At 52.7% G+C, this 26,708-nt stretch overlaps 11 protein-coding genes across 11 annotated transcripts; 6 read left to right on the top strand and 5 right to left on the bottom strand.

Annotated features, from left to right (window-relative positions):
• Window positions 1-2: 2 nt before the first annotated feature.
• Window positions 3-3,381, bottom strand: HMPREF1120_05270 (uncharacterized protein). Its single transcript, XM_009159437.1, has one exon. It carries the CDS (start codon window positions 3,323-3,325, stop codon window positions 377-379), a length of 2,949 nt encoding a protein of 982 aa, XP_009157685.1. The 5' UTR covers window positions 3,326-3,381; the 3' UTR covers window positions 3-376.
• Window positions 3,382-3,647: 266 nt separating this feature from the next.
• On the top strand, window positions 3,648-4,091 carry HMPREF1120_05271 (DNA-directed RNA polymerase I, II, and III subunit RPABC5; the record flags this gene model as incomplete). The annotated part of the gene is made up of 4 exons (XM_009159438.1): window positions 3,648-3,683; window positions 3,736-3,794; window positions 3,895-3,981; window positions 4,055-4,091. 4 exons carry the CDS (start codon window positions 3,648-3,650, stop codon window positions 4,089-4,091), a joined length of 219 nt encoding a protein of 72 aa, XP_009157686.1.
• A 324-nt stretch (window positions 4,092-4,415) lies between these two features.
• HMPREF1120_05272 (uncharacterized protein) lies at window positions 4,416-5,840 on the bottom strand. The gene is made up of 2 exons (XM_009159439.1): window positions 5,485-5,840; window positions 4,416-5,419 (listed from the first exon to the last, which is right to left on the bottom strand). The coding sequence occupies exons 1-2, from the start codon at window positions 5,549-5,551 to the stop codon at window positions 4,485-4,487; spliced, it is 1,002 nt and encodes a 333-aa protein (XP_009157687.1). The 5' UTR covers window positions 5,552-5,840; the 3' UTR covers window positions 4,416-4,484.
• Window positions 5,841-7,642: 1,802 nt separating this feature from the next.
• On the top strand, window positions 7,643-8,846 carry HMPREF1120_05273 (uncharacterized protein; the record flags this gene model as incomplete). Its single annotated transcript, XM_009159440.1, has 2 exons — window positions 7,643-8,407; window positions 8,496-8,846. 2 exons carry the CDS (start codon window positions 7,643-7,645, stop codon window positions 8,844-8,846), a joined length of 1,116 nt encoding a protein of 371 aa, XP_009157688.1.
• A 1,451-nt stretch (window positions 8,847-10,297) lies between these two features.
• HMPREF1120_05274 (ubiE/COQ5 methyltransferase) lies at window positions 10,298-11,296 on the top strand (the record flags this gene model as incomplete). Its single annotated transcript, XM_009159441.1, has 1 exon — window positions 10,298-11,296. The coding sequence occupies one exon, from the start codon at window positions 10,298-10,300 to the stop codon at window positions 11,294-11,296; it is 999 nt and encodes a 332-aa protein (XP_009157689.1).
• A 1,045-nt stretch (window positions 11,297-12,341) lies between these two features.
• Window positions 12,342-13,611, bottom strand: HMPREF1120_05275 (catechol dioxygenase; the record flags this gene model as incomplete). Its single annotated transcript, XM_009159442.1, has 3 exons — window positions 12,342-12,612; window positions 12,719-13,200; window positions 13,375-13,611. 3 exons carry the CDS (start codon window positions 13,609-13,611, stop codon window positions 12,342-12,344), a joined length of 990 nt encoding a protein of 329 aa, XP_009157690.1.
• A 1,261-nt stretch (window positions 13,612-14,872) lies between these two features.
• Window positions 14,873-16,881, bottom strand: HMPREF1120_05276 (uncharacterized protein; the record flags this gene model as incomplete). The annotated part of the gene is made up of 2 exons (XM_009159443.1): window positions 14,873-16,212; window positions 16,263-16,881. 2 exons carry the CDS (start codon window positions 16,879-16,881, stop codon window positions 14,873-14,875), a joined length of 1,959 nt encoding a protein of 652 aa, XP_009157691.1.
• A 1,531-nt stretch (window positions 16,882-18,412) lies between these two features.
• On the top strand, window positions 18,413-19,009 carry HMPREF1120_05277 (uncharacterized protein; the record flags this gene model as incomplete). Its single annotated transcript, XM_009159444.1, has 1 exon — window positions 18,413-19,009. One exon carries the CDS (start codon window positions 18,413-18,415, stop codon window positions 19,007-19,009), a length of 597 nt encoding a protein of 198 aa, XP_009157692.1.
• A 65-nt stretch (window positions 19,010-19,074) lies between these two features.
• Window positions 19,075-19,654, top strand: HMPREF1120_05278 (small nuclear ribonucleoprotein; the record flags this gene model as incomplete). The annotated part of the gene is made up of 3 exons (XM_009159445.1): window positions 19,075-19,288; window positions 19,373-19,444; window positions 19,524-19,654. The coding sequence occupies 3 exons, from the start codon at window positions 19,075-19,077 to the stop codon at window positions 19,652-19,654; spliced, it is 417 nt and encodes a 138-aa protein (XP_009157693.1).
• HMPREF1120_05279 (poly(A)-specific ribonuclease) lies at window positions 19,454-22,896 on the bottom strand. The gene is made up of 9 exons (XM_009159446.1): window positions 22,467-22,896; window positions 22,301-22,366; window positions 22,192-22,249; window positions 21,985-22,136; window positions 21,823-21,926; window positions 21,630-21,761; window positions 21,437-21,581; window positions 21,228-21,383; window positions 19,454-21,176 (listed from the first exon to the last, which is right to left on the bottom strand). The coding sequence occupies exons 1-9, from the start codon at window positions 22,537-22,539 to the stop codon at window positions 20,140-20,142; spliced, it is 1,923 nt and encodes a 640-aa protein (XP_009157694.1). The 5' UTR covers window positions 22,540-22,896; the 3' UTR covers window positions 19,454-20,139.
• Window positions 22,897-23,015: 119 nt separating this feature from the next.
• On the top strand, window positions 23,016-25,396 carry HMPREF1120_05280 (uncharacterized protein). The gene has a single exon (XM_009159447.1). It carries the CDS (start codon window positions 23,373-23,375, stop codon window positions 24,900-24,902), a length of 1,530 nt encoding a protein of 509 aa, XP_009157695.1. The 5' UTR covers window positions 23,016-23,372; the 3' UTR covers window positions 24,903-25,396.
• The last annotated feature ends 1,312 nt before the right edge of the window (window positions 25,397-26,708 follow it).

Consider the following 26,708-nt stretch of genomic DNA (forward strand, 5'->3'; position numbering starts at 1 on the left):
TGCTCGGGATCCGGTACAGCGAACTGCGACTGCACTGCAGCGTAGCTAGCTCTGCTCTGCGAATCCGGGAGGCTGGACCCCGCATCAAACTATCGCCGGCCGCGATTCATGTTTTTCCGCTCCTCCACCAATCACATGCACCGGCAGCTGGTAATCTGCTTAGTCATTATTCTATCTCCGCTGCTTGCGACCAAGTACTGTGTACCGGAGCATTTGCCCCTGATGACAGGGATGGTCAGAGAAAAACAATTCTCAGTAAAGTGGTTCTCATTTTGTCTACAAGTTCCGAGGATAGTAGTATGGCCATCCCGTTTCACCCAGTTCGGTATCAGCCACCGCATCTTCAACCAACCTCGTAACTCCTAACCGTCACATCTTACGCCCGTGCTACTGCTTGCACGACCCTCTCGAACAGTTGTTCCGGAGATGGCGCAGATGCCGACGTGATTATGTTCAACACGCCGTCTAAACCTGTAGCAGTAGATTTCGAGTCTTTGATGGCCTCTCCTGCAGTCAGAAGTCTTCGCCCTTCAACAGCAGCTGGAGGAACATCGCCTGGGACGGCGGTATGCCCATGACCGAAAATACTATCCAGGCTCCGAGAAGTTAGGCCATGGTCCTGTTTCTGTTGCGTCTCCGCCAAAGCTGAGTGGATGGGACCCGATGCACCTGTTGGCTTGAGTGTTCGATAACGATTCTTGTCGTCCAGAAGCAGATATCCAGGTGCCGTGGGGCATGCGAGGAGGCCTTTCAGTGTCCCCGTAAACGAAGTCTCGAAGACAGTCTGGAGCTCCCCGGTACGGAGGCTTAGGACAAGCAGCTTCGTACCCCGAGGAATTTTGTCACGCGAGATGCTGATGGCGACAGTTCCATCCAGTTTGTTCACGGCAAGATGGCTCGGACTTTGGCTGGTTGGCCTGACATACTCGTGGTCAAGGGCGATACTGGCAACGAGCTGGGTTGTCAAGGTATTGACGATGTTGAGAGTCTGGGAAACAGCAACAAGATAACGCCCGGCAAAGGCAAGTCTGCCATTCACCCATGACAGAATGTCCGGAAGCGACACGCAGATCTGGCCCGTCCCAGGATCAATGAGATGGACGTAGCGAGGACTCGTCGCCGGACCAGACCATGACGCTGCCAGCACAGACGCATCATCAGAGTATGCCAAATCTGCAAAGGCTGCTGGTTTATCAGGGTCTTGCGTCTCGGAATCGCATTTGATCGTCCTTGAGCTGCTCCAAGTGTACAGTTGCTCACTGGATTTGTTCTTGACGGGTACTCCATTCCTATGTCGGGCTTTTGGCGACCATATCCGAATCGAGGCATCCGAACCAATTGTAGAGAATTCGGTCTTGGTCGGGTTGACTGCCAGACCAAGAACAGACAGAGCCCCGGGCTTGTGAGGCTCGTCAACTCGAGTTACTAGTTCCCAAGTGTTCTCGTCCTCATTCCAACGCCAGAATTTGAGAGTGGTCTCGACAACAGCACCGCGAGTTCGAGCATCGTCTGTACTGATGTACAATGTCTCGATATCTTGCTCATTTGGCCACCACTGATCAACCGTTGCCAGCCACTTTCCGTCGTGGCTAATGCCAAGGTGAGTGACATTGGGTTCTCTCACAGTCCCACCAGATGGCGCGACATTCTTCGCAGTCGTCATATTCCTCGTCAAAGCCTGACGGCCTAATTGAAGATTTGACTCCATATCATATTCTTGAAGCAGGGTCAAGTTTTTCGGGCGGCGAGAACCCTGCGTGACGGCATCGCCAGTAGCTGCAGCCACTAGTCGATTGGCTGTGGTAGGGTGCAGTGCCATTGTAGAGGCACTTGCGGCTGCAGGACCCAAAGCGAGACCGCTGACGCTCGCAAATGGTAACAAATCTGCCGTTGACAAAACCATGACCGAATTGTCAGCCAGCCGCAGCGCATACGCTGATCCTGTTGCAGACACTGTCAAACCAAGAATAGGCGTCGACAAATGCGGCAGATATTGCCTCTGGTTTGTATCTAACTGCCAGATGACAAGCACGGTTTCGTTTCCCCCGGAAATGATATAATTGCGATCGCGAGACCATTTGACGGCGTTGACCCCACTTCGGTGCCAGTGAAGCTTGCGGGCTAACACCTCGTCTTTCGAGTTCTTCTTCTCTTTGCCAATAAGTTTGAAGAGAAGGTCTTCGTAGGCAACGATGACTCCATTGTTCAGACCAATCACCACATCCAGAAAAGGCACCTTTCTGCCACTTTTCGCTTTCCCCAAATTGATCTGAGCATCAAAACTTAGAATCGGCGCAGAAACAGACACTTCACGCCATGTATAGTCCAGCCCAAGCCTGCCTTCCGAGTCATGTTGTGATTGGCCGACCAGGAGCCTATCATCCGCACAAGCAACCAAGACAGCTCCGTCGGCGAAAGATCTGATATTGGGCACCACGTTGGCCTTCTGGAGCACGGTCTTCAAGTGCTTAAATTGGCGGGTAGAGAATTCGAAGTCGAACACAAGAGTGGACTTGGTGGCTTGCCCTTCCTGTAGAGCGAGTATTGTTTCCTTTCCATCCGGGGCTACAAGAGGTAAGACTTGTTGCAGTCCATGACCAGTGTCATGACGACAGATTCTTTCCCCAGTTGTCCAATCCCATAGCGAAAGGAGACCCCTCGAGCTGGTAACATACACTTTGCTTGGATCAGCGTTGGAGATGACACAGCTTGTGATATCCGACTTGTTATCGACACGGAAACTCCTGACTAGAAGAGAGGTCTTGGTAGCGTAGACTTGAATTTCGGAGTGAGTCGGTAGTATCAAGAACTGGTCGTCCTCAGTCAAAAGAGGGTCCTGATTGATGAACAAGCCTCCCGTGCTCGATGATAGCTCCCAGGCATTCATACCGCCATCCGTGTGTATCCTTTTGCTCTTCTCCACCTGCGAGGCCTTCTGTTGCTTCTTCTTCTTCTTGTTGTTCTTCACCAAGGACTTCTTGTTGTCATCTCCGACATTGGTCAACCCGGCGATCAAATCGTCCACGGACTTCGACTCCTGCACCAATGTCTCGGCATGAGGCTTTGATGCTTTGGTGATGCTGTCTGTCGTTCTTGATGCTTGTGCCGGACTAGAGACATGTTTCTGGGGCGTCACAACCTGATTCTTCCTCCGCTTTGCCGAAGAAGGCGGCGCAGGGGAAGAGCCGGTCTCTGGCTGTTGTGGAATATCTTTGTCTTCCTTGGTGCGATTTTTGCGTTTCCTCTGCCGTTTAAGTGCGTGAGGGCTACTATTTTCGGCGCCCTCAAACGCGGTATCCGCGTCTCTTTTAGTGATTTGAGACATCTCTAGCTGAAGGACGGATAACAATGAAGGCTATCCTTTGGCCTTCAATTTGTCTGTGAAGATGTCTTCACAGGCGCAACCTCGTGGAATCTGAACTTTTTTCTCCGCACCAATCTGGGTTGTCAAATAAAGAAAGTGTGCCGATTGGCCGAAGCAAAACTCGGAAAACTTGCCTGCCCTATTTATCTGCCTGCGGAATTTCGACATACGCGCCGCCTCGAGGCAATTTTCTGGCTGTTCAAGTTCACCACGAGAACTCAACTTCGCTATCCATCCTTCTTGCACTTTTACCTCGAGGGAGATCTTCATTCCGTCGGGCAAGATGATTATCCCAATCCGCTGTTTTTCCTGTGGAAAGGTAAGCCTCGCCGCTAACGTCTGGATGCAGTCGGTCTAACATTTTTTTCCAGGTGATCGCTGATAAATGGGAGCGATACATGAAATTACTGGAGGACGGCATGTCTGATGGGTGAGTCGGCGATGAACCATCCCTCGTGTGGGGTATCATGCGGAAGCATGAGTCGAGAGTACAATATCGAACAGTTAACTGACTCCGGATCTTTCAACAGCGAGGCTATGGACCAAGTTGGCGCAAAGCGCTACTGCTGTCGGCGTATGCTGATGACCCACGTGGACTTGATCGAGAAGCTGCTACAGTACGTCTGTCCCTTGTGCTACTCCCAGGCAATCTTGGTGGCATGACGGGGTGACTAATTGCACGACACGCAGATATGATCCTGCTGAACGAAGACTCCGCGCACAATAGCCGGCCAAACATGACTTAGAGGCATTTTCCAGAATTCAGTTCGAGAGGCATTCGGATTGAGTAAGGCGATCATGGCAACGACCGATGTGGCGAAATGGTTTCAAGAAAGTGATGATTTGGGAAAAGCATGGCGTTGAGGAACAAGCATGGAGTCTTTGATTTAATGGTTCAAGACGGCCTTGACTCAAGTCGGGAGAGACATACGGCATGGTCGGCTCCAACTGCAGGCGAGAGGGCATGGAAGTGCTAAAATGCCACAACCCCCTGTGCACCGGTGCAGATGGCTTGACAGACCATGCAGACTAGGAGACTATTCATCCGGGCCGAGTCTTTCAAATGGCATAGTTTGTCTCTATTTTATGTTCTATTTCAGTATTCGACATGTATACCGCTCTATGTCACCGGTTTCCAGATGCTCCACCAACACTGGACTTCGACCGGTCGACCATCACGGCTTTGCCAGTCGTCGAACCCAGCATCTGTGCCCTCTGTGACGAGCTCAAAGTTCTCATCATGCAGTTGGGCCCGCAGGTCGTGCCTTTCCTTATCATAACGATCTCGTAGTGGCAGCTCGACCATAAACCTGGCCCTCGGATCGTGACAGATCCACCGACTCACTGCGTTGACCAGCATCCTCGGATGTTCTGAAGAGTAGACAGGATCAGCTGCCAGAATGATCATAAACTTCTGTTGCTCGTCACTTGGACGATCGTTCTCATCTGCCCAGTCGAGTGCGCGTGACTCGACACTGCCACGATTCTCGGTAATGACACTGAGGTTCTGCTTCAGGTTCCGCTCCAGATTAGGAACAATTTCCGGCAGATCGGTTAGCAGAACATGCGTGTTCCATAAGCAGGCAGCAGAAATGCCTACAAGTCCAGTGCCGGATCCTAGCTCAAGCACTCGAGCACAGCCTCGCGGCATGTATCTACGGCATTGCAATAACCGCTTTGACAACAACAGGGACGAGGTCCAAGTCTTGAAACCAAGGTTGTCACCGGTAAGGGAAGGCTCATGCAAGCTGATTGTAAGACAGTCGGTGATTGTGAACATCCGGGTCATTGCAGGCATAGCATTCCTCCCGGAGCGCTCACTTAATCTTGCACTGGCAGCGCTCCATATTGACTCTTTCGCCTCGTCGTCATCTATCCAATGTAGGCTTGAGGACACGATGGAAGTGAGATACCGCGGTACACCTTGCTCGGGAACCTGTACCCGGCGGACGTGATTTGATTTCGAGAAAGTGGGAGTCTCACAACACAGGAGGTTTAAGGCATGTAGCAGCGTACTTGCTGAAGGCTTTTGATAGAGTTGAGGTAAATCATAGACTGTAGGAAATGAAAGAGGGTAAGGAAACGAAAACACATCAAAAGGATCCTTTCCGTCCACCCACCATGAAGCACTATTGGATCCTGGTCATTAGAGACTGAATCAGGAGGTTCCTGCAGAAATGGACACATCTTCCTCCAGCGATACGCCTGGAACCGACTCCTTTTGCAAGGTTCGCCAGACGCAGCGCCTCTTCCCCCTGATAAGGGCTTTCAAGCCAGGATGATTTGTCGTGGGAGAAATGAAATATATCCTCACCAATCCGGTTGCTGTGACACTGTTCCGAACGCTTACAGTGGCTTGAACATGAAGGATGGCTGTGCCGCCTGTGCTAGTATACGAGATATGGTTAGAGTAGTCGGTTGTCGTGAGGAAGCGAAAAACGAAAAGTGATGCGCCCTTTTCAGTTTTCCTTTTTTTGGCGCTGGAAATATGAACTTGTGGCTTCCAAAGTGGAAATTACACTGGAAGGTTAAGTTCAAATGGTGAATGGAGCTATAAAGTGTACCGCGCATTCTATTGGACGGTACCTGGATTAGCGTCTATTTAAGCAATTGTTTAATGTTGAGCTAATCCTAATGCAACTTGCTGCTGTACAATGTTGTATGTTATGCATTATTGCATTGCGCATCCCTGAAGCTGCTGATAAAATGACCACAGCAGCGGATCCCAGGAGCAGCAACCCTTCTGATGCAGCGCCCTTGTCCCTTGCGAGTCGTTACCCCACGATCCAAAAGCCACTATGTGCTGTGGTGAGCTGAACCTGGTCAACGCGTTACGTGAAGGCTTCGGTCTGGCCCCAAGCTCACAGACTGCGAGTGTGGTTGCTTTCCACCACTTGGCGCCAACCGATCCGTCGACCACCAAATCTCCCATTTGCCATGGGTCCAGAATCCGAGCGATGCCGATGTAGGCGCCTAGCAAAGAGAGTGCTTGGTCATGATGACAAACTTGTCAGAAGCCATGGCCTCCACAGCCAGCCCCTCCGTTTAACCAAAGTCACCGCTACGGCATATGGTGGCCTCACTAATAACGGCTTGGTACAGTAGCACTCACGTTGGCAGTAATAGGGTATCGCGCTGGGACTACCCGCAAGGTGATATGGCGATCGCTGGGGCACGTGGGCATTGCAGCCATGTCCAGGTGTCAGGTTGAAGCCGCAAGCCTGATGCTCAGTAACACAGGGGAGACGCACACCCTCTTCCGCAGACATTATTACGATTCGAAGAGTATGACACCGCCACAAGGTTGCAAGGAAGGGAGAGTCTACGGTTCATGGTTGCAGCTAGGGTAGGAGATTGACCGTCCGTCGAAAACAGGTCTTGGGCGGCGGCAGCCCCAAACATCTAAAGTTGATGTTGATTGGCCGGCAATCCACCTCTTTCTCCTGGCGCGTAACATTTGTATGCTCCCGCACGACTAAACGAGATCGGTCCACAGTTCCGTTGCCCTCCTGAGAACTTGTTCGACGCTCCTCTTCGGTATCGACCACATCAGTTGGAATGGCAGTAGGATTGTCTGCTTCGAGGTCCGCAAGATGACGCTATGGGCCGGTCTGAATTCATTTCTCCCAACAGAATATCCGGACCATAGGAATCGAACTTCTGGGAATCCGATCAATTTGATACCTGTCAACCTCGGGTGCTCCGTGAACTTAAGCTTCTACCACGTTGTCTATGGAATTTTGACAGCGGTCTAGAGCCTTTTGGGCGGATACCACCCTTGGGCCATCAAGGATTCAAGCCATCAACATGCAGGTCCGCCCGGTGGTTGCTAAGGAGTCCAAGCGCAGGGCTCTCCGCAAAGAGCTTTCGGCTCATACCCTGACTGGTGCTAGGTGAACCGTGGGCCTCACTCCTTTTCCAGCGAATCTTGCCCAGCTCAAGGTTTCAAGTGTGAAATTGGCTCGGTTTTTCGCACTTTCCACCAGTCTCAGCGCCGTTCTCGTGGCTGCATTGAGGCTTTGAGACCCAAATTGTCATAGTACCATCGATCCGTCAGAACCCAGCGATGGGGTTGACATAAGAACCTCCGCTGTCCCTCTTTTTTGACGGGTCTCTGTGTTTACCTCACAGCTCGCTATAACCTGGTTATTTGACTCGATTGGATTTCCAATCATCCACTCTTTTGTTTGTTTGGGGATTTTGATCTTTTCTCATTTTCGAGGTCTTCTTTTGACCTTAGCCATTCGTTTTCCCGCACATCAATCCTCCAGAACAACCATGCAGTACTTGTCCATCGCGCTGCCGCTGGCGGTTCTCGTCAGTGGCACGTTCGCCAACCCTCTCGAGCGACGAGGAGGGTCCGAGTGCAAACCCAATGCCTGTTTGGCCGCCGTCACTGGCAAGGCTGCTCTTGGAGATGACCATCTGCGAGGTGGCCACTGCTCCAGCTTCCTGGCCACCACTGTTACTCCTCCCGCCGTTACCGTGACCGAGACTGTGACTGGGGCTGGAAAAGATCAAGGCCACTGGAAGCGCGCCAGCGTGACTGTGTGTCCGAACGAGGTGCCCAACTATGCCAGCGCCTGTGACCTGGCGGCGTACACGAGTGCTTGCTCGTGCTTCGGTTTCACCGAAGTCAAGACTACCACTATCGCACCCACCACGACCACCAAGACGGTCTACGTTGCTCCGACTGGTGCTGCTTGCTCGACGGCAGTCATCGTCTCTGGCACCACCTGCCCTGCCGGTGAGACCAGCACTGTGACCGTTACCGTGACCGCCTCCGGCTCGGGCTGGTCCGGTCACTCCTCTTCCGCCTCCGCCACGTCCAGCACTCCTGCATCTTCCTGCGTGGTTGACGACGCAAAAGCCACCGAGATTGTCAACAACTTCGCGCAACTTTTGGAGTTCACTTCTTATGCTGGCAATGCGGCGCAGGGCATTCCCGCCGGCTCTGGCTACAAGCAGGACGTGTCCGATGCTACATTGTCGGACAAATTCACCGATATCTCGGACTCGATCAACTTTATGGCCGGTTTCCCTGTAAGTCCCTCCCTGGAACGAAAGAGGAGTTTTTTGTTTTATGCTTTTGTCTGTACCATATTTGAACTGATTGTTTATGCTTCTGAAGCTTGGCTCCGTCACCTTCAACAGCAAGGCCGCATTTGACTACGGCCAAGGTGTTCTGCAACCAGAAGTTTCGGTCACCACGTTGAACGTCTTCCATGACTGCAACAGCATCACCTGGAGATACCGATTGCTGCCCAACCCGCAGGCCCTGCCCGTCACCGGCATCAACTACATGATCATTGACCCAGCGGATGGCAAGATCCTCAAGAACTATGCCGAGTTCGATAACGGTGCCTGGCTTCAATCCTTCGGCCGACAGTGCGCCGTCAGCAACGTCACTGTTTACCCGGGCGCCCCAGCCACCAAGCGATCTATCGACGGGCAGTTCAAGGTTAAGGCTTTGCACCAGTAAAGGAAGCATGCTGTGAATATAAGCTTGCACAAAAAGTACACCTAATGCGAAGGGGACAGATGGAGTCACGCAACATTGTGGACACGGGAAAGAGGATTGATGTCGATTGAACATGCTCTATTGTTTTCGTATGCAGCAACCATATCGTTTGGCATTTGCCGGAATTAATGTCACAGACTCGTAGGGTTCTCCGTCCCAGTTACGGTATCGGGCTATCATTTCTGAGAGTGAATAGGTCATATTGGACACGTGAAACCCCTGGGCCGCTGGGGTGAAATAATCCAGACAGGGATTCTTCACAAGCGAGCTCTTTCTAATTACCTCGACCACGGACATTCCACCGTGAATGGGAGACTAGGCACGTTCTAAATATTGCCATCCTTGTCGCTGTGTACTGTGTTGGCGTCGCTGTCTGAGTAAACCGGTTCATTACAGCAGTATCTGATCTGAGCCTCTAGTCTGCCACGGCCTGGGTACCATCTCATTAGTAGACCCCGAGGTTTCCCTCTGTCGCAGGTTTCCACAGAGGGAGTCCCCACCGGATCATCACTGTCAAAGCGCTGTCCGGCCCGTAGCCCAGATCATCCATACCGAAGTCATCTATCTCAATGAATACATATCACTCATGTGCCACATTGCCCGACGCTGATTTTCAAAGGATTTTCGACTTGACACGTTGCTTTGAAACATTTTGCCTAGGGCATCTCATTGGGAAGAGGGGGGTCATTGCTTTTTTGGTGACTACCTCCAAGACCCCCATTTTCCTTCATGCTTGTGATTTTATTGCCAGCTCCAGAATTCAGAAATTATAGTCAACTCCAACCAAAGACAACATAGTTTCCATGCCCGGAAGGCGCCCGCAACCGCTTGATATATTCCAGCATGATTGCTCCTGAAAGAACCACCAATAGAACCTATAGGTAGGTATAACTGACTCCGGCCATCGAAAACGGTTAACGAGCTACGGCTGCGGGAGTAACGCGGACGCCCGATGCATTGGTAGGCCGGACGTGGTCGTCACTTCACAGTTCCCAACTTGAAACCACCTTGCCATGCCTACAACTCTGCTGATGGTCACTTTTCCAATCCGTCTTATATAATAGGTGATATCCGGGTCACCTGTTGTCGACCCTCTGTTCTTCGCCTCGAAACGAGTCAGGCGTGCACATTGCGCCTGGTACTGGATATATCTATCACTTTGCGCCTGGGTCGTTACACTACCTTCTACCAGATTCAGGCATCAGTTGCACCAGCCCTGCGCTGTTGACTCTTCCACATAGTTACTCAACAAATAATCATCCTCGGATCCAGCGCCTGAAAGACGACTTGCCACTCCAACTTTCCACTGTACCAAACATACAGGTCTTGCCAACTTACTCATTGTCCACAGGCCTCGACGACCGACTCAAAGGGACATAGCCATTGATACAGCACTTACTTATCTGGGCACCATGGCTCCAACTCCAGCACCAACAGAACCAGAAGCAGTACAAGGACAATCGCAACCAATCTACACCCAAGGCCACTCCGCCCCCGTCCTAGCATCTCACCTCTCACGCACCGTGTCCAATTCTGCCGCCTTTCTCCTTCCCTACCTCTACCCCTGCCGCGGTAGCACTAGTTCCACCAGCACCGCTCCCGACGACAGTGTCAGCGCCAGAGCCGAAGTGAGACCCGCAGCCGCCAGCGAGCTGGAAGACACCTTCACCATCGTCGACCTAGGCTGCGGCCCCGGGACCATCACCGCCGGGTTCTGCGACTACCTTCCTTCACCAACACCACACCGGAGAAGCAAGGTGATTGGGATCGACGCCTCGGCCCAAGTCATCAAGCAAGCACGACAAAAATTCCCAGAGAGCGAGTATCCGAGTCTGTCGTTTGTGGTGGGTGATATTTCTGCCGACAGGCTCCCGTTTGATGACGACTCGGTGGATGTCGTGTACACGCATCAGACGTTGTTGCATGTTTCTAATCCGGAGCTGGTGCTCAGAGAGGTATATCGGATACTGAAACCTGGGCATGGCCATGACAGAGGTGGAATCCTCGCCATGCGTGAAGCCGTCGGCATGACGTTCCAGCCCGAATCCGCCGGCACAAACCAGTACATTTCATGTCTGGACAGAGCGGTGCGCGCCACGGGGGCGTCTGGATTTCTTGCCGGCCGAAGTCTGCATTTGTGGGCGACTCGTGCGGGTTTCTCCAGGGACAAAATGCAAGTCGGGGCGGGGGCGCAGTGCTATGCCGGTCCCGGTCCGGATAGCGAGGCGGCATGGTGGGCTGGGGTGCATGTCGCGAGACTTGAGGGTGAGATTGGGGAAAAGTGGCTTGGTATGCAGGTTGTGGAAACTCAAGAAGAGATTAAACAGATGAAGCGTGCGTTGAGGGAATGGGGAGATCGAGATGATGCTTGGGCTGCGGTGTGGCAGGGCGAAGTTCTTTGTTGGAAATAGAATCGTACCTAACTGAGCCGACGGCAGGGGAAAGTGAACAAGATGTATATGTCTGTTACATGACTACCACGACCACCACGACCGCCAACTTAACTAGGTAGGAGGAGAACCAGAAGACGGGGCGTTCATGATACCGTCTACCTGTATGTGCATATATATGTGCCGTTCTTGTGACAGTACTATGAATCGACATGGGTCATGGCTACCTAGGTAGGTAAGCATACATACTCGCACCCAACGTACGCTGGCATACCTAGGTATACGAATGGCATTTCCGCACCACGCGGTGCGCGTCCGAGGCACACGTAAATACATAAGGCTGGCCCGCCTGTATTCTTATCGGACTGCGTTCTCGTGAATAGATCAAGAATGAACAGGATATATCAACTGCTATAAAAAGCCCCTGTTTCTTCTCCCACGATGGCACTAGCCAGCGGCGCACGGCCAACAAAATAATATCGACTTGGCTCTCCGCTATTTGCATAGAGGCAGAAAAGAAACCTGGGTGGGATATCTAGAATATCCACATGTATACTACATGAGAGTGGAGTTATGTAATGTAATAAGCTTCAGGGATTGTGGCGTCCTGGCACCCAAAGACTATGGATTCCAGGTCCATAAGTACATTCGTTAGGACAAGGCTGAGGGGACCAACACGGGAAAACACAGCCTTGTTGGGCCCAGTTTGTATTTTTGTCTCCATCTCAGGTCTGCTGGGGGCCCCAAGTCTTTGGAGCGCAAAATATGTTTATCCGTCATACAGTACTACTGGCTTTCCTGTCCGGCCGTGCGTGGATTCAGATCCACATGGGTTGGCCTGATGTTCCGCCCCTATGATCTCCAACACCTCTCGTTCACCACGTGGGCTTTATGCATGTACCCTAGGTATCCAACCAGGATAGCCCCGGAGTTAGCACCGTACATCTTTTGTGCGACGCGCTTTCAACGGTCGCAGAGGCAAGTTCAATTTCAAATGTCTCTCCGACAAGGCCATTCCGCAGAGCTGTTGCCGGGCCATTTCGAGTCCCCAAGCGGCCAAGGCCCTTCAGTCGACGTCAGGAACCGGCAACCCCTGAACAATCTTGACTCGTCTCCCCAGCTTTTCCAGAGCCTTTCTAGAGTTCTCTTCTCGAAGCTCCCTGCTTTCTTCATCTGTGACGAGCACGAAATCGTGAGTGAGCAGTGCAATGCCTTCGTCCACCCCGTATTTCTCCGCGGTGGCTTTATCGACTTTACCTAGGTCGACCACGAGCGAGTTTTTGACTCCAAAGACAGCATCTGACGTTTCGTATGGGTCGCCCCTAAGATACAATGCCCTGCGAAGAACAACACGTCAGTCCAGGTCATTTAAAGTAGGTCGGTCTGTGGCGCTTAGGGGACATAGTCTGTGGTCGGAAACAGATAGGGAGCGTGATGACTCACGTAATCAAATGGTCGTAGCCCTCCTTCTCGAACATGAAATGCATGTGTGCCGGCCTCATGGGGTGGCGCTTCAATATCTTCAGCAACTGTCCGACCGGTCCGTCATGCGGGATTGGATAAGGAACAGGAACGATGGCTTTGAACCAAAAGACACCCTGGTCGTCACTCGTCATGATACACCGACCGTCTGGTTCCGTGCGGTCTGCATGCTGGACATCGTAGTGGCCCGAGGAATCGGTCTCCCAAATGTCAATCTTGACACCTTCGATGGGCTTGCCGTTGATGTCTTTGACGGTGCAGAGAACGAGGAGAGGTTCGCCATTCTGATCGTGGGATATAACCGCCCCATTCTCTAGTGTGTGGGCATCGTGCGTGTGGAAAGGACCAAGCACCGTCCCCTCGGTGCTATTGGGGGGTTTGGGATGGTCAATGCTGTCCACAAGAAGTGAAAGGCCCAGGATGTCGGAGAGCAGAATAAATTCCTGAGAGAGCCAATGAGTCAGTTGCAAATAACTTCGATCTAGTGCCGCCTCCGCCCACAATAAGATGTAGGAGTGGTAAGTCTTCCCTCCAGATTCAATGTCCGGAGCATGGTCATGCAAGGAGACCGATCAATGTTTTGGGCAAATCAGAACCGATTAATCAACAGTACTCACCTGCCGAACATCGCTACAAATTTGACCCGTTTTGGTCAAAAACTGTATGCCCGCCATCCATTCCTGCGAGCTCAGCCTCGTTTCCCGCGCAAAGTCGTGCAGATGCACCACCAGCCGCTCCAAAACATACTTGAACCGCGGATCTGGGTTGGCCGAGTTGATCAGGTTGACATTTTCAGTGATATTATCAATGGTCAAGTCCATCAACGGCGGAATTTTGACTTGTGAGGGATCCATCGTTGAGGATGCGAGTCTAGTCCAGGCAAGGGTGATATTCGACAGGGGCTGGGTTCGGGAGTCACTGTTCTCAAAGGAAACGAGTCGCGAGATTTCACTGAAGTCGCAGCAGCCGGTGACGTAGATAGTCCGGCGTCTCGTAGGAGCCAGACAGCTGCGAGGGAGACTGTCCTAGATGACCTACATATGTAAGCCGCATGCGCAAAGAATGGAGGGCAGGATACGGGCTGCAAACCATCCACTTACCTGCGGAATCTCAGCAGCGGTAGTTCTCTCCTCTTCTGTCTCTTCTTGTCCTCGGGCACAGACACAAGTATGTCACGGCTCGGGGTATGAAGACACAAATTGCAATGCGGCGAGGAGTGCAGGTCGTAGAAAAGACCAAGGTATCTTGGGCAGGATCACGGCGGGTTTGACTTAAAAGCACCTCCTACGGGAGGAGGTTGGACATACAGGAAGCAGACCTGTGAACAGAATAGATCAGGCGACAACATCGAGTCGCCATCATCTGCTGCTCTCAGCTTCACAGCTGAGTGTGGTGAATCCATCCGAACTGTGGTTCCGGGGTGGCTTCACTGCATCGGCACTTGCACTCGGGCCCTGAAGCCCTTTTTTCTCCCCACATTGAGTGCACGGAGGGGTTCAAGTTCCTGAGCGCCCTAGGCACTTTTCGGCGCCCCGGGCCACAACTTGGAGGGGATCCCCGGGGGCATCTAGGGGCAATTCCAACGATGACAAAGCCATGGCCGTTGATTGATTGATTCATCGCAGAGCTGAGTTGCCCCAGGTCTGTCATGTGGGGGTGGGGAGGGGGATGTCGTCCGTCTGATGGAATCTGTTCCGCCAACGACTGCCTATGAAGATCAGTCCAAGAACAATGTTGTAAACTACTGTGTACGCTGTACAGCTCGGCAACATTCGGATCGTCCCGCTCAACATGCTCATGGTTTTCCTAGAATATACTGCTCCTGCTCGAGCGGCTCTTTTCGTGCACTTACAATCCTTCCAGTGCCAGCTAAAGACAAACATCTGAATACAGCCCAAAAACAAGCCAGCAGCTCCCAACGATCCAGCCAACATGCCGTACTAGTCTTTTACCAGGAGAAATCAATACCGAACAATATACCTGACTTTTCAAAGCAACCCTGGCTGACCAAAACGCCAATTGCTCCCAGAAATTGTCGCCCAACACAACACACTTCCGACGCTTAAGCGCATGCCTATCACCAGACCATCATCATGAAACGTGTCTGGCCACGGTCTAAGCACCCCGATGTCCAGTCTGAGATGCGGTGCGGTAGACGCGAGATGCCAGTGCTTGTAAGCGATCCCCTTCGCCATCATCGTCGTCATCCTGCTCACGATACCTTCGGACTGGTGAGCTTGGCGTGGCGAACGAGTTTGGTCCCGGCGGTGCTCGGCCTTCCGCGGCATCCTGTAGTTGCTGAGCCAATGGCGGTGGCCGCACATCGAATCGTGCTGAGGGCAAATCACCTGGAGCCGGTGCTGGAGCCGGCGCAGTGGGTTTATCGGCTTCTGCTTCATTCTGTCCTCTTTGCGTAGAACCATTTGCACCCTCAGTGCTTTCACCAGCCAAATGCAAGGAAGCTCTTGCAATGCTAGCCGGTCCTTCTGCCCCATTCGAGGGCTGGGCAACCTCAATGGTGGACTTAGTGGACGACGGTTGCGACGGTTGTGATGATTGTGCATGACCAGGGTCCGGGCCTGGCGCGACGGCTGCATCTCTCTCCGGCGACTGAGATGGTGGTCCTGTAGCTTGGAGCTCGTGTTCCTGAACATCTTTCCACGAGCATTTGGCGTGTTTTCTAGTACAACCCATGCACGCCGTAAGATTCTTCAGACAATCCATATGTAGCCTCCGGCACCGATCACACGGAGGAAAGATTCTCTGTCCCTTCCACATACTGTCCATTCGCTTCACCATTTCCGCCTTGTACGGCCCACCATCATCATATCTATCCGCTGATGCAGGTTTCAAATGAGGCATCAGGGACGCTGGTGTGTTGGGGATTGCCACCGAGGACAAGTTCTTGCTACCCGAGCTTCCACCCAGGATCTCATCCATCGAGCCTGACCGAGCGTTTTCTGCTGACGATGCTTGCGTCGCGTTTGTACGCCCCATACCCATTGAAGACCGGCGCCCGGTGTCGTCAGTCATTCCGGCTTCTCGTTCGTCCGGCGTCAGGAACTTCTTCATCATCTCTGCTCGGACAGAAGGTGAGGCGTCTTTAACGGATTTGCCGTTGATGATGGTCACGTTCCCTGCATTGGCCGTGTGGTACAGTTCCTCGCCTTGTGGCCGCCCCGTATCACCCGGACCCCGAGAAGGCCGTGTCTCGGCATCGCCAGCAGCTTGCTGTCTGAGATTAACAGCAGTAAAGCCAACCGGAGGAGACTGGGACACCTCGATGCTCCTCAGGGGCCTGCCAGTGTTAATTCCATTGGTCTCGTGTGACATGGGAGACGCTTCAGGACCCATAGCATTTCTTCTACGCAACTCTTCCTCTTGTTCGCGCCTAGCCAAAATCGCCGTGCGGCGGTTCTTCATCTTGTGGATTAGCTGCCGGGCCCTCCCAGACACTGTCAACCAGTTAGTCTCTCGCCATTGAGGCAGGATAGTGAGAACATACCTTGATCTGCGAGTTGGATGACTTGACCGAGGTTACGATCCAACAACTCCATGACGGCGAGTTCCTTCTCTTCATCCTCTTTGATGGGCTGCGGCGGAATAAGCTTCTGAGGCATACCGCTGGCGATAAGAACGAAGTCCTCCTCGGAGATTTCAACTCGACACTGCTTGGTGAAGAACTGACAGACCCTGACGCCGTTGCGTTGGCGCTCCAGATTGAACTGTTTGGGGTTGTTCTGGGCGAACTCCACCACATCGAGCCAGGTAACTGTATTATCCTTTGAAGACGACTTCAGCACCTTTGGAGGTCCATCGAACAATCTCTCGAACCGTTTGAGCAAGATGGGTCCGAGAGGGCATGCTCCCAGATTCCCGGCCATGCTCTCATGGCGCTGTATCACCCCATCATATTCACTGATAAGGCGGGCTATTTCTGGGAGCGTGTCTTTAGGAGTGACGAGAGGGATCGTCTCTTTATGTAGTCGGGCCAAGTAATTGATTTGTAGGGGGTTCGCGGTGGTCCGGGGAACCTTTGCGGCAGGCAGTGGGTTGTGCTCGGTGGGAGAACGTGGCCGCTTGAGAGACGATTGCTCGGAGGTCATGGTTGCTGAAGAATCCATTGCTGTAGTTTGTGCATGGACACGGGCCCGGAGGGTGAGGCAGCGAGAAGTTGCCGCGGCGCTGTGCTGCGCCCTGGCTGCGCAGGCTCCGCTCAATCGTAGCCCGGCAGTGGTATGAAACAAGGAGAGCTGAGGAAGGTGTAGAGGGGCTGCTAGATCAGCTTCCGACAGACAGCCTGCAACCAGGCGAAGCTGTGTGGAAGCTGCAGCGCCGTAAGCGAAGGAAGAGAGCTCGTAAATTCGTGTCTGTATGCGGGGGAATAGTGGTTGAAAGGATAAAAAGAAGTAGACGAGAGAAGAGAAGCTCAGTGAAGGTATAACGCAGGCTATGCCAGTGGCCTCGGGGCGCGGCGGTAGAACTTGTAGTGCGGACACTTGGGGAGGGGGTGGAATGGCTGAAGGGCCGCCGGGCGGACGACCAGGAAGGCGGCCAACGGAACGAACACTGGACGCGGGCGACGACGGAGGAGTGGAAATGCGGCGAATGACGGTTGAGAACCTGCCGGTGACGGGGGGCCAAATAATCTTATGCCCAGGGAGGTTCCAGCCTGAGTGCTGCCAGCGTCGTACAGGAAGCCACGGAGGTGAGCGAGGTCAAGGATGGAAGCCCCGAGGAGAATTTACCGCCAGTGCCGGTCTAGCAACTCTTCTTCTGCTGATACTACTGGGTCACGGTAGGATCACTGCCGGGAATACCACACACAGAGTGAGCACAGAGTGCAGCTAGTTCTTTGTAGTATTGAGCATTCTCGCAGATGACTTGAAGAGGGAGTTTTGGATAGTCGGACCGTCCTGACAGCTAAAGCCCTTCAACAGGTGAGTTGCGTTGCCTGCTTTTAGTGGTGTGCCAGAGTACGCAGCAAGCCTCTATTGGTAGGTAGGCACATCTGAATGGAACACTAGGAATGCCCGCTGCAACGTGCGTGGGAGGAGCAAAGCAGGGGGCCACCACTCACAACGAGCGTTTTGGGCTGCCGGGCCCGCGGAGTCCTTTATTATAATGGTTGAACGATAGCCAGCAAGATGGCTGAAGTCGAGACGGGATGGAGAGGTAGCCGCTGCTCGATTGTAACGCAAATTCACGATGGGCGCGGCTTCTTCTCCGACTTTGGCACAGAGACTCGGCCGCGGTGATTCCTAGGGCATCTCTGCTGCATGCTTCCGGGGAGCGTGGCCCTTTCATTGGTACTACTACCTTAGTATGGCATCCGAGTCTAGAGCTGCTTTCAGGCCGTGTTCTCCAACCCCAGACGCCCGATGACCAGAAAGGCCCATCCGAGTTAGGTTCGTGACCGAGGAAGAAGAGGCAGTAAGCTAGTACTGACCAGGCATTGGGGCGTCCTGGGGTCAGGTTGATGGTCAGCTGGGGGTGGAGGTAGTTCTGTCTGCAAAATTTTGTAAGATTACTTCCATCATGTCGACATCCTCATGCAAATAATGCAGGCTGTTGAAGCGTGTCGTTCCACAGCCCTGATTCCATCACCCTCCAGCGAAAAAGGTGCTCGTTAGAAGGCGGGTGAGGAGGATTCGGATGCTGCTAGCCTCGAGGAGAGGTGCGGGAGGGAGGCCAGTAGTAGTGGGAGTGGGATGCAGTGCTGGGACGCTGCCACCATCACGAGCGGGCGCTCCGCCCAATCAGAATTATTCGTGGCCCGCCAAAGGTCACATTCCGTTTCGGCGGCGGAAACTCAAAGCTGCCGCCATTCGCTCGAGGCCCTCCATCCCTCGTTTCCCACCACTACTACCGTCACTCGTATACACCGCCCCGGCTGATGTTGGTCACTGCCTAGTACCGTTTCTACTGGTCCGCTATTCGCTTTCCCAAGCAATCGTCCTCAGCCACGAGACAACGTTCAGTCACTGCGTTGAACTTGAACAGAACGGCAGCAACCACGTACTATCCAGTGGGAGAAGCCACAAGGTACTTTTAGTAACTAGTAGTAGTAGACCTCCGCAGAAGTGGGAGGTCCAGCGCTGTGCGCGTCATCGCAGACTCACAACACGCGGCGTGTTAAAAGCTCCTTTCAACGGCGATGTCGGAACTCCGGACAAACATAATTCCGAAACGGCACTAACCTCATTCCGCCTATCAAGTTTGTCTCAAGCCAAACCGACCTCACACGCCTGATCGTAAAATCCGTGAGCCCCGGCCATCCTTTCAAAGCAGACAGAGTCAACGTACGCTCAGTACTAATGTCCGAGAGAGGTCACTTCAGAGGAGGGGGCGGCGGCCGAGGAGCCGGAGGAGGAGGCCACCGCGGTGGAGGTAGAGGCGGCCAAGGTCGAGGTGGTGGTGGCCACCATCAGTCCAACCAATCCCACGAAAAGCCCAAGAAGGAGAATATCCTCGATCTGGGCAAATACGTCGACAAGCAGATCACTGTGAAATTCAACGGGGGCAGAGAAAGTACGTTTCACTTAATACCTGGAGGACTATGTCAAACCAACGGTGAGAAATGCCCAAGATTTCGATGCTGACCTATGTCGATAGTCGTTGGGACGCTCAAAGGGTATGACCAGTTGATGAACTTGGTGCTGGACGATGTCAAGGAAACAATGAGAGGTAAGCGCCTCCGGGATAGCAGTTGCAGCTGCTTCAATGGTCTCTTAATGTGAGTTATGGGAGCTAACGGTCTCACCAGACGATGAAGGAAACGAGACCACCAGACCGCTCGGGTTGGTTGTGGCCAGGGGAACATTGCTGGTCTTGATTTCCCCACTAGATGGGAGCGAAGAGATTGAAAACCCCTTCCAGCAACCAGCTGAAGAATAATTGGCTTGAGGCGGCAATCGGTGTCGACTCTGAGCGTCCCTTTGGACATATTGAACCGGGCCATTCCCAAGCGATATCAAACAGTGCTGCAGTTTGACTCCCGACCGAGTCATCGGGCAGACCCTCTCACGAGACTGGCTGACCAACATGCCGACCTCCACACGAGATTATCACTGTTTGCAAGGCTTTCTCCCCACCATCGTTCGTGAAGCTCGGCCATCCAAAGATCCTGTAGACAACTTTTGCAACAGGGGATCCGGATTGGTTCGGTTCTTTTGTGGAGTCTATATTCGACCGCAAGTCTAGATCCTGGGGTCTCCCTCGTATACGAGCTACCCGTCACGGACGGGCTTCAGATAGTTGACACGACTACATACTCGGCGGGCGAAGTTCAGACAACCAACATGCTACCACAGATCACCCATTCCAACCACTTGCAACCCAGGCCTCCTGTATAGACGCACTCGCAACATTGTCCTTCTTTTCTATCGCAGTGGCCCACTCCTCTTCAATAGGTCTTGGAACGCGGATTCCACTCCCTTCTTCAACTCGCGATAACTGACGATGAAACAACTCTGTTCATCACGGCTGATCAGCGTTATGCGCTCGTCCGTACCCGCATCCAGTTTGTTTAGGCAAGTAATGACATGTCCGAGATCGACCACGGGGCGGTTTTGCGCGTCCACTTGATGGAAGACGTAGTCCCGGAACAATTGGAGGTAATATCTCTCACCATTTTCCGCCCAAGCCCGATCGTGCTCATACTCCGGCCGCTCATTGATGAAGTTTAACTTGGCCATCAGACGCACTAGGCGCGCATTCTCCACTTCCCTAGCCAACTCGGAATAAAGAGCGTCATCGGTATGCAGTGCGGCATTGAATGCTGTAATCATTTGATTCGAGATCATCGTGATGAATTGGTCGATCGTCTTTTCCTGGTTTTGCATGGCCGAATACAGCCACACCACAGCATTCTGGAGCTCGGGTTTGAAGAATCTCTTAAAAAGGTCCATGCTGCGGGCAAAGTTGGCCCCTGCATCACCCGTTCCGGAGCCGACGGAGAGAATAACCAACCCGAAGTTTACCAGATCCTGCCTTTGCAGTTGGCTCAGAGGAACAGTGTTATTGTTGTCAAACTGGACAACGTCCAGCACCCCGCAGCCATTGAGTCGGACGCGGTTCTTGCCAGTCAACAGAATTTTGCTGGGTTCTAGTACGCGGGCTGCGAGGCCGCTGCTGTGTATGGTTCTTAGAGCGGAGGCGATTTGTACCACGTAGCTCCAAAGGACTGGTTCCGTAACTTGGTCTTTGCTGCTCCGGACAGGTCGGGCCCAGTTCTGGCCTAAGAGGTGGTGCTCCGCCAGGCTCTTGGACAGAGGATGATATTCTGTCACTATAAAAAGAGAACTATCGCCGAATCCGCGGTTTGTAAAAACGTCCACGATGCGGACAACGCTAGCACTGATCACGTTCTTCCAAGCTTGCCCAGCTCGAATGGCGAGCTCATTGGTTAAGCGGAAGCCTGGATTGGAGTTAGTATGGCATAGCTTATGTCCAGTGTAGGTTCCATTACCTTCAATCCGGCGAAGAGCATAGTATTGACCATTGGTGCTAGACTGGGCTTTATAGATCCAGGAAGTGTAGCCTCCGAAAATAGTGGAACTTTTCTGGTTAGTGTCGAGCGGCACTAGTGAATGATAACTTTCGATGTGGCTGGGGAGTCGTGAGTCTGGAGCAGATTAGCAAATTTGCCTTGAGACGACTGCACTCCAGTATCCGTACTTGGTAGAGTCTGAAGCGTTGCGGCAAGCTTCTTTTGGATTTCTTCTCGTAGATCGTTGGGAATGAAGAGATCATGGACTGTGCGCTGATAAGGGGCAAGGTTGCTACCGACGTGCCCAATAGGCGCATATTGATGGTATTGCACCTGGAACAGTCAGCGATATGGGGTTCATGCCGCGGGGGAGTACTGCACCGGTAGTTGAAAGCCTGGGTTGCTCTGGAAGAATGCGGCACCATTAATGCCGTGGTCGAGGTAGGGATTAGGTGGTGGTGCGGGCGGGAATGGCTCGAAAGTATGCGGAACAGGTATCTCATTTTCCTTTGTCTGAAAGCCAGCGGTAAGCACCATGTAGTGGCTCAGTGACGGCTTCTCAAACGCCACTCACCAGTGCTGGTTCTTGTGTTCGCCTGGGAATAAACTCTTGGACGTCGGCCAGAGCCCAATCTGGAGTCCGGGCATCTTGACGTAGCGGTGTTGCATTTGACGATCCTGTCATTAGTTGTAAGCCCGCAGGGTCACGCCGTTCTCCACGATCGCTTCGTCTTACGAGATATGATGGCCTTGGGCATAAACGGGGCCGCACTTGCCGCCTTGGGGGAAATGCCTGCGGATTTTTTTGCTGCGGTATTCGCACCGTTGGGAGAGAGGAAGGAAGGAGTGAAACTGGGAGAGTCGACGTTCAGGGTCTTCTTCGACTGGCTGAATGAACATCAGCATACGATTTCGGCTCCGGTGGTGCAGGGTCTAGGTATACCTGTCATTCTGTCCACCATCGGATGTAGCCTTTTCTATATTGTGATTGAACGCGCAGCCTAGGCATGTTCAGCCTCAAGTCGCAACCCGATAACATCGGGGCAATATACCCTTGTCCTCGTATCGGCACTTTCCATAGATGGTCACATTGCGGCAGAGGGTATCCCTTGCGTTTTCTGACCAGCACACAAGTATCAGCACAATGTCATCCCTTTCCAACGCTCACTTCCATGTAGTGAACTGATTCCGGGCCAGGGTGTGCTGGGGAGAACATACCCCGACCTCTAAGCCGTGGGGACAAAGTCGCTTGTTTGGTGTCATCGACATTGTTATTGGGGGTTGCGGCCATAATCGTTTATTCAGGGATTGTGTACATGGCAGAGCACGCCCACCAGTTCATAATAACGTCGCGAGCTTGTTGTGGACTACCACATTTCAGGATCCGCGTGTGGAAGCGAGGAACGAAGGTGGAACAGGGAGGATGTTAGAGTCGCAGTTTAGTAGTAATAGTAACGAACGGCAATATACATAATGATATAAAGTATCCAAAATAGCAGTAGAATGAAAAGATGACACGTTCCGTTGGTAGATGTGTTCGAGCACTGGGCGCCTGCAACAAGAAAGTAAATGAATGGAAGTTAAGTCGAAGTCGAGGTGTAGCAACTGTAAAGGCAGTTGAGATGATATGAGCGGCCAGAGAGCGGGCGGGACAGGGATGCTCTAAGCGGCGATGCACTTCAGTTATAACACTTTAGTACGACTACTTCGACTAGGCACTGCTAGCAACACTGACTAGTGCCTAATAATCACTACTGAAGACATGGCGCCCAAGGCCCATCAGGCCCCAGTACCGCCGGCCCCTCGGGCGCTCGCTGCACCTTAATAATAATTATAAAATTATCCATCCCGCGGCGCGTTCTCTGCAGGCCACTGCATCCGCCATCGGCCCCATCCACTTCCTCTGCATATGACATCGCGCGTGGATCAACCAGAGTTACCTGTCTTTTGTTGTGCCTGATCGTATATTTGGATACACCTATACCTGAGATCCTCAGCTTGCAGTTTTCCCTTTCCATCAACTTACAAGTTGTCAGCAGGGCGGGCATGTCTATGCTCTTGATTCGATAACAGCGTCTGTTGCCTACTACTGCGTTGCGAGCTCTGTCTGAAGCTGGACCCGGGATGTCCTCCCCAGATATCTCACAGTTAACTCCTGCGCAACAGGAGGCGCTGCAAACCTACACCGCAGTAACAGACCAAGACCCAATTTCCGCCATTCCATTGCTCCAACGATGCGAATGGAACGTCCAGATTGCCATCGCCCGCTTTTTCGATGGCGAGCCTGCCACCGATCCGTTATCAGAAGCTCGTTCCGCGCTGCCTCCAGCCTCCAGCCGACAGACCGCAAACCTCCAATTTGAATCCTTGCTCTCCTCCACGCACCCTACCCGCCCTCGTGCGAACCCAGAAGATATCGTAGAGAGAGTCGACACAAGTCCCTCGACCGAAACACAATACCGGCCATCAATCCTATTCTCCATCCTCTTCTCTCCGATTAATGTCATGTATCGAGTCATAAGCGCAATACTGTCACCGTTGAGTTTTCTTGTACCCTCATTCCTATCGAGACTACTTCATCGCCTTGTATACCAACAATCACGGCCTACGCGGAGATCTCTCCCTCCGGCCGAAACAACAAGGAGATTCATTCGGGAGTTCAGTGAAGAGTATGGGACAAATGTCTTGCCATTCTCGGAATCAGGCTTCAACTTGACTTTGGACACCGCGAAAAAAGACCTCAAATTTCTCCTGGTTGTCCTCCTGTCACCTAGCCACGATGAAAACACTACATGGGTGCAAGAGACACTGCTGTCCAGTCCGATAAAATCTTTCCTGGACTCTCATAAAGACGAACTATTGCTTTGGGGCGGTAATGTCCAGGACGCTGAGGCTTACCAGGTATCATCTAGTCTGCAGTGCACAAAATTCCCGTTCGTTGCCTTAGTCTGTCAGACAACCGACGCGGGCTCGTCAGCGATGACAGTCATCATGAGAGCAGCAGGACCCATGCCTGCATCTGAGCTGGTTGCGAAGCTCGGGACGGCGATGACGGCACATCAAGCGCAGTTGGCTGCCGCTCGGGCTCAACGAGCCGAGCAGCAAGCGTCGCGAAATCTACGCCAGGAGCAGGACTCAGCATATGAACGCTCCCTTGCCCAGGATCGCGAGCGTGTCCGGCAAAGGCGAGAGGCAGAAGCGGCAGCCGCACGAGCGGAGAGAGAGGCACAAGAAAGAGCTGAGGCGCTTGCGAAGAGAAAGGCAAACATGGAGCAATGGAGACAGTGGCGGGCTCAGTCGCTGCCGAAGGAGCCTGGACCTGAGGTGAAAGACGCCATTCGAGTCAGTATTCGCATGGCTTCTGGCGAGCGGATCATTCGCAAGTTTCACTCAGAAGCAGATCTGGACGAGCTTTATGCTTTTGTTGACTGCTACGAAATCTTAAAAGCCAAGGAGGCGGGTGACTTGACCGGGACAGAAGTTGAGGAGCCAGCTAATTACGAACATGAATATGGCTTTCGTCTAGTTTCGCCAATGCCAAGGACGGTATTCGACTTGGAGCAGGGAGGTTCCGTAGGCGAGAGAATAGGGAGGGCAGCGAACCTGCTTGTCGAACCTATCGAAGAGGACGACGAAGGTTCCGATGAAGAATAAAGTGTTGGTAGACTTTTGCGAACTTGCAATAATCAGCAAGGATGCCGGCACATCCGCATGGGCAGCGATATCGATCATCACGCTATTGTCTGGAAGGCCCGTTTGTATTGCAATTCTTCTAAGAGCCCGCCTTCAGACCTCAGTGGTTGTCAGCATTCCGAAAACGGAGTCATGAAGCCACCATGTCCGCAGGTAGAGCACTCCCTCTAGCCCGAAATGGGAAGGAATGTCGTACGGTTCACATGTAAGGTCCCAGAGCGCTCCAAGAGAGCTGCTCAGGGAAGATAAACTACTAGTAGTACCCTTGTACTCACATTGATGATCACTGCAAACTGGGGTCGTCCACAGCTGAGTCGGTGGTGACCTAAGTCTTAGGCCAGGCTTTGGTTCCAGAGAGGGCGTTGCTTGCATCGTTACCTGATAAGCTAGTAGATCCATTTTCAAGATAGGCCAAGGTGGAAGAGCCTTAAGGTCTCTTTTACCTCGGATTTGACCACCATTATTGTTGTCTCTCTTGTTGTCTGACATGTAAAGTTAAAGCCTTAGCACAGTTTGTGCACAACGGCAGAAGATCTTATCCTTCAATCCTCTCACACGCTTGGTTTAGGCAGAAGCTGTATGGATCGAAGTGATGTGCATTTTCAGTACCCTTTGCCAGGCGTTGCAGAGCTCGAGCTGTGTGTCTGAAGACCACCTCTTGCTCATGCCACCAGGGCTCCGGCTGTACCGCTCCATAAACTCCGGGCAAGAGTGGAGGCTGTGCCGTTCGTAGGAAGCGGCTTGTTGGAGGACCAGGTGGGTGAAGAGAGACACATGTTCGGCCGCATCACTAACGCCTCCCCACAACGAACACACGGCGAGGAGGAGCACAGTCCGAGACCAGAGGCTCGAAAGGGACAACGTCAAAGCCACTAGCACAGCCGGCGAACCCAAATCCCCAGTGTCATTCTGGAGCCCCAGGGGGCAGTATTCAACGGTGGACCCTTATTCGCTAATCTTAGATGCACAGTCCTAAGCGAAGATGTACTAACGTCGAGGCCCATAGAAACAACCTTCCCGTCATTCAGGGACGACATGGCATGGCGAACGGTCGTTGAGACTTGGTGCTGGGTAGTGATTCAGCGCAGATAGAGCTTCACAGGTGGCACAATATACAGTATGAGGTCCTCCAGGCTTCCTGAGAATGCTGTTGCCGTTAGCATGTGTACAGTGTTGTAGACTAGAAAGCACCGTCGTTGATACCGGGTAAATTTTTCCGTGCATCATGGAGTCAATACAATGTATGTGAGGTACTCTGGGAGCTGTCCACCTGCAGGAGTACGTAGTACGTACCTGGGCTGGGTAGCATTTAACGAGATCGAGCATAGCTCCTCTGTTTTGGCTGCATATCGATAGACCTACGATCGGCAGCATCAAACTCCACAGAGTGGAAATTAGAACAAGAGCCGGAGAAACAGCATGGATGCATGACACACTATCACCCAAACTGTGGGTGATCAGGGAAAATTAGCGAGCAATGTGTTCAAGGCACAGCCGGCTATCGCGAGGTTGATCGAGGGTAGTATTGATTGTCGAATCCTGAGGAGCAGAGCAGTACCTAGGATTACCAGTTGATGATACTGTAGTAGTACCATGGTGCTCGGACATAGTGGCTTGCAATTGTCAGATGTCGGGCGTTCGGGCGTTCTGCGCTTTGTGGTACTAGTAGCCAGAACTAAAGACCTGACAAAAGTGTCTTGTCCTCTGCAAGGCCGGGGCGCAGGCAGCCACAGCAGCGAGCCAGCGCAGGCTAAGGAGGCACCTTTC

This window comes from Exophiala dermatitidis (genome assembly GCF_000230625.1).
Source record: "Exophiala dermatitidis NIH/UT8656 unplaced genomic scaffold supercont1.4, whole genome shotgun sequence".
Classification (NCBI taxonomy): domain Eukaryota; kingdom Fungi; phylum Ascomycota; class Eurotiomycetes; order Chaetothyriales; family Herpotrichiellaceae; genus Exophiala; species Exophiala dermatitidis.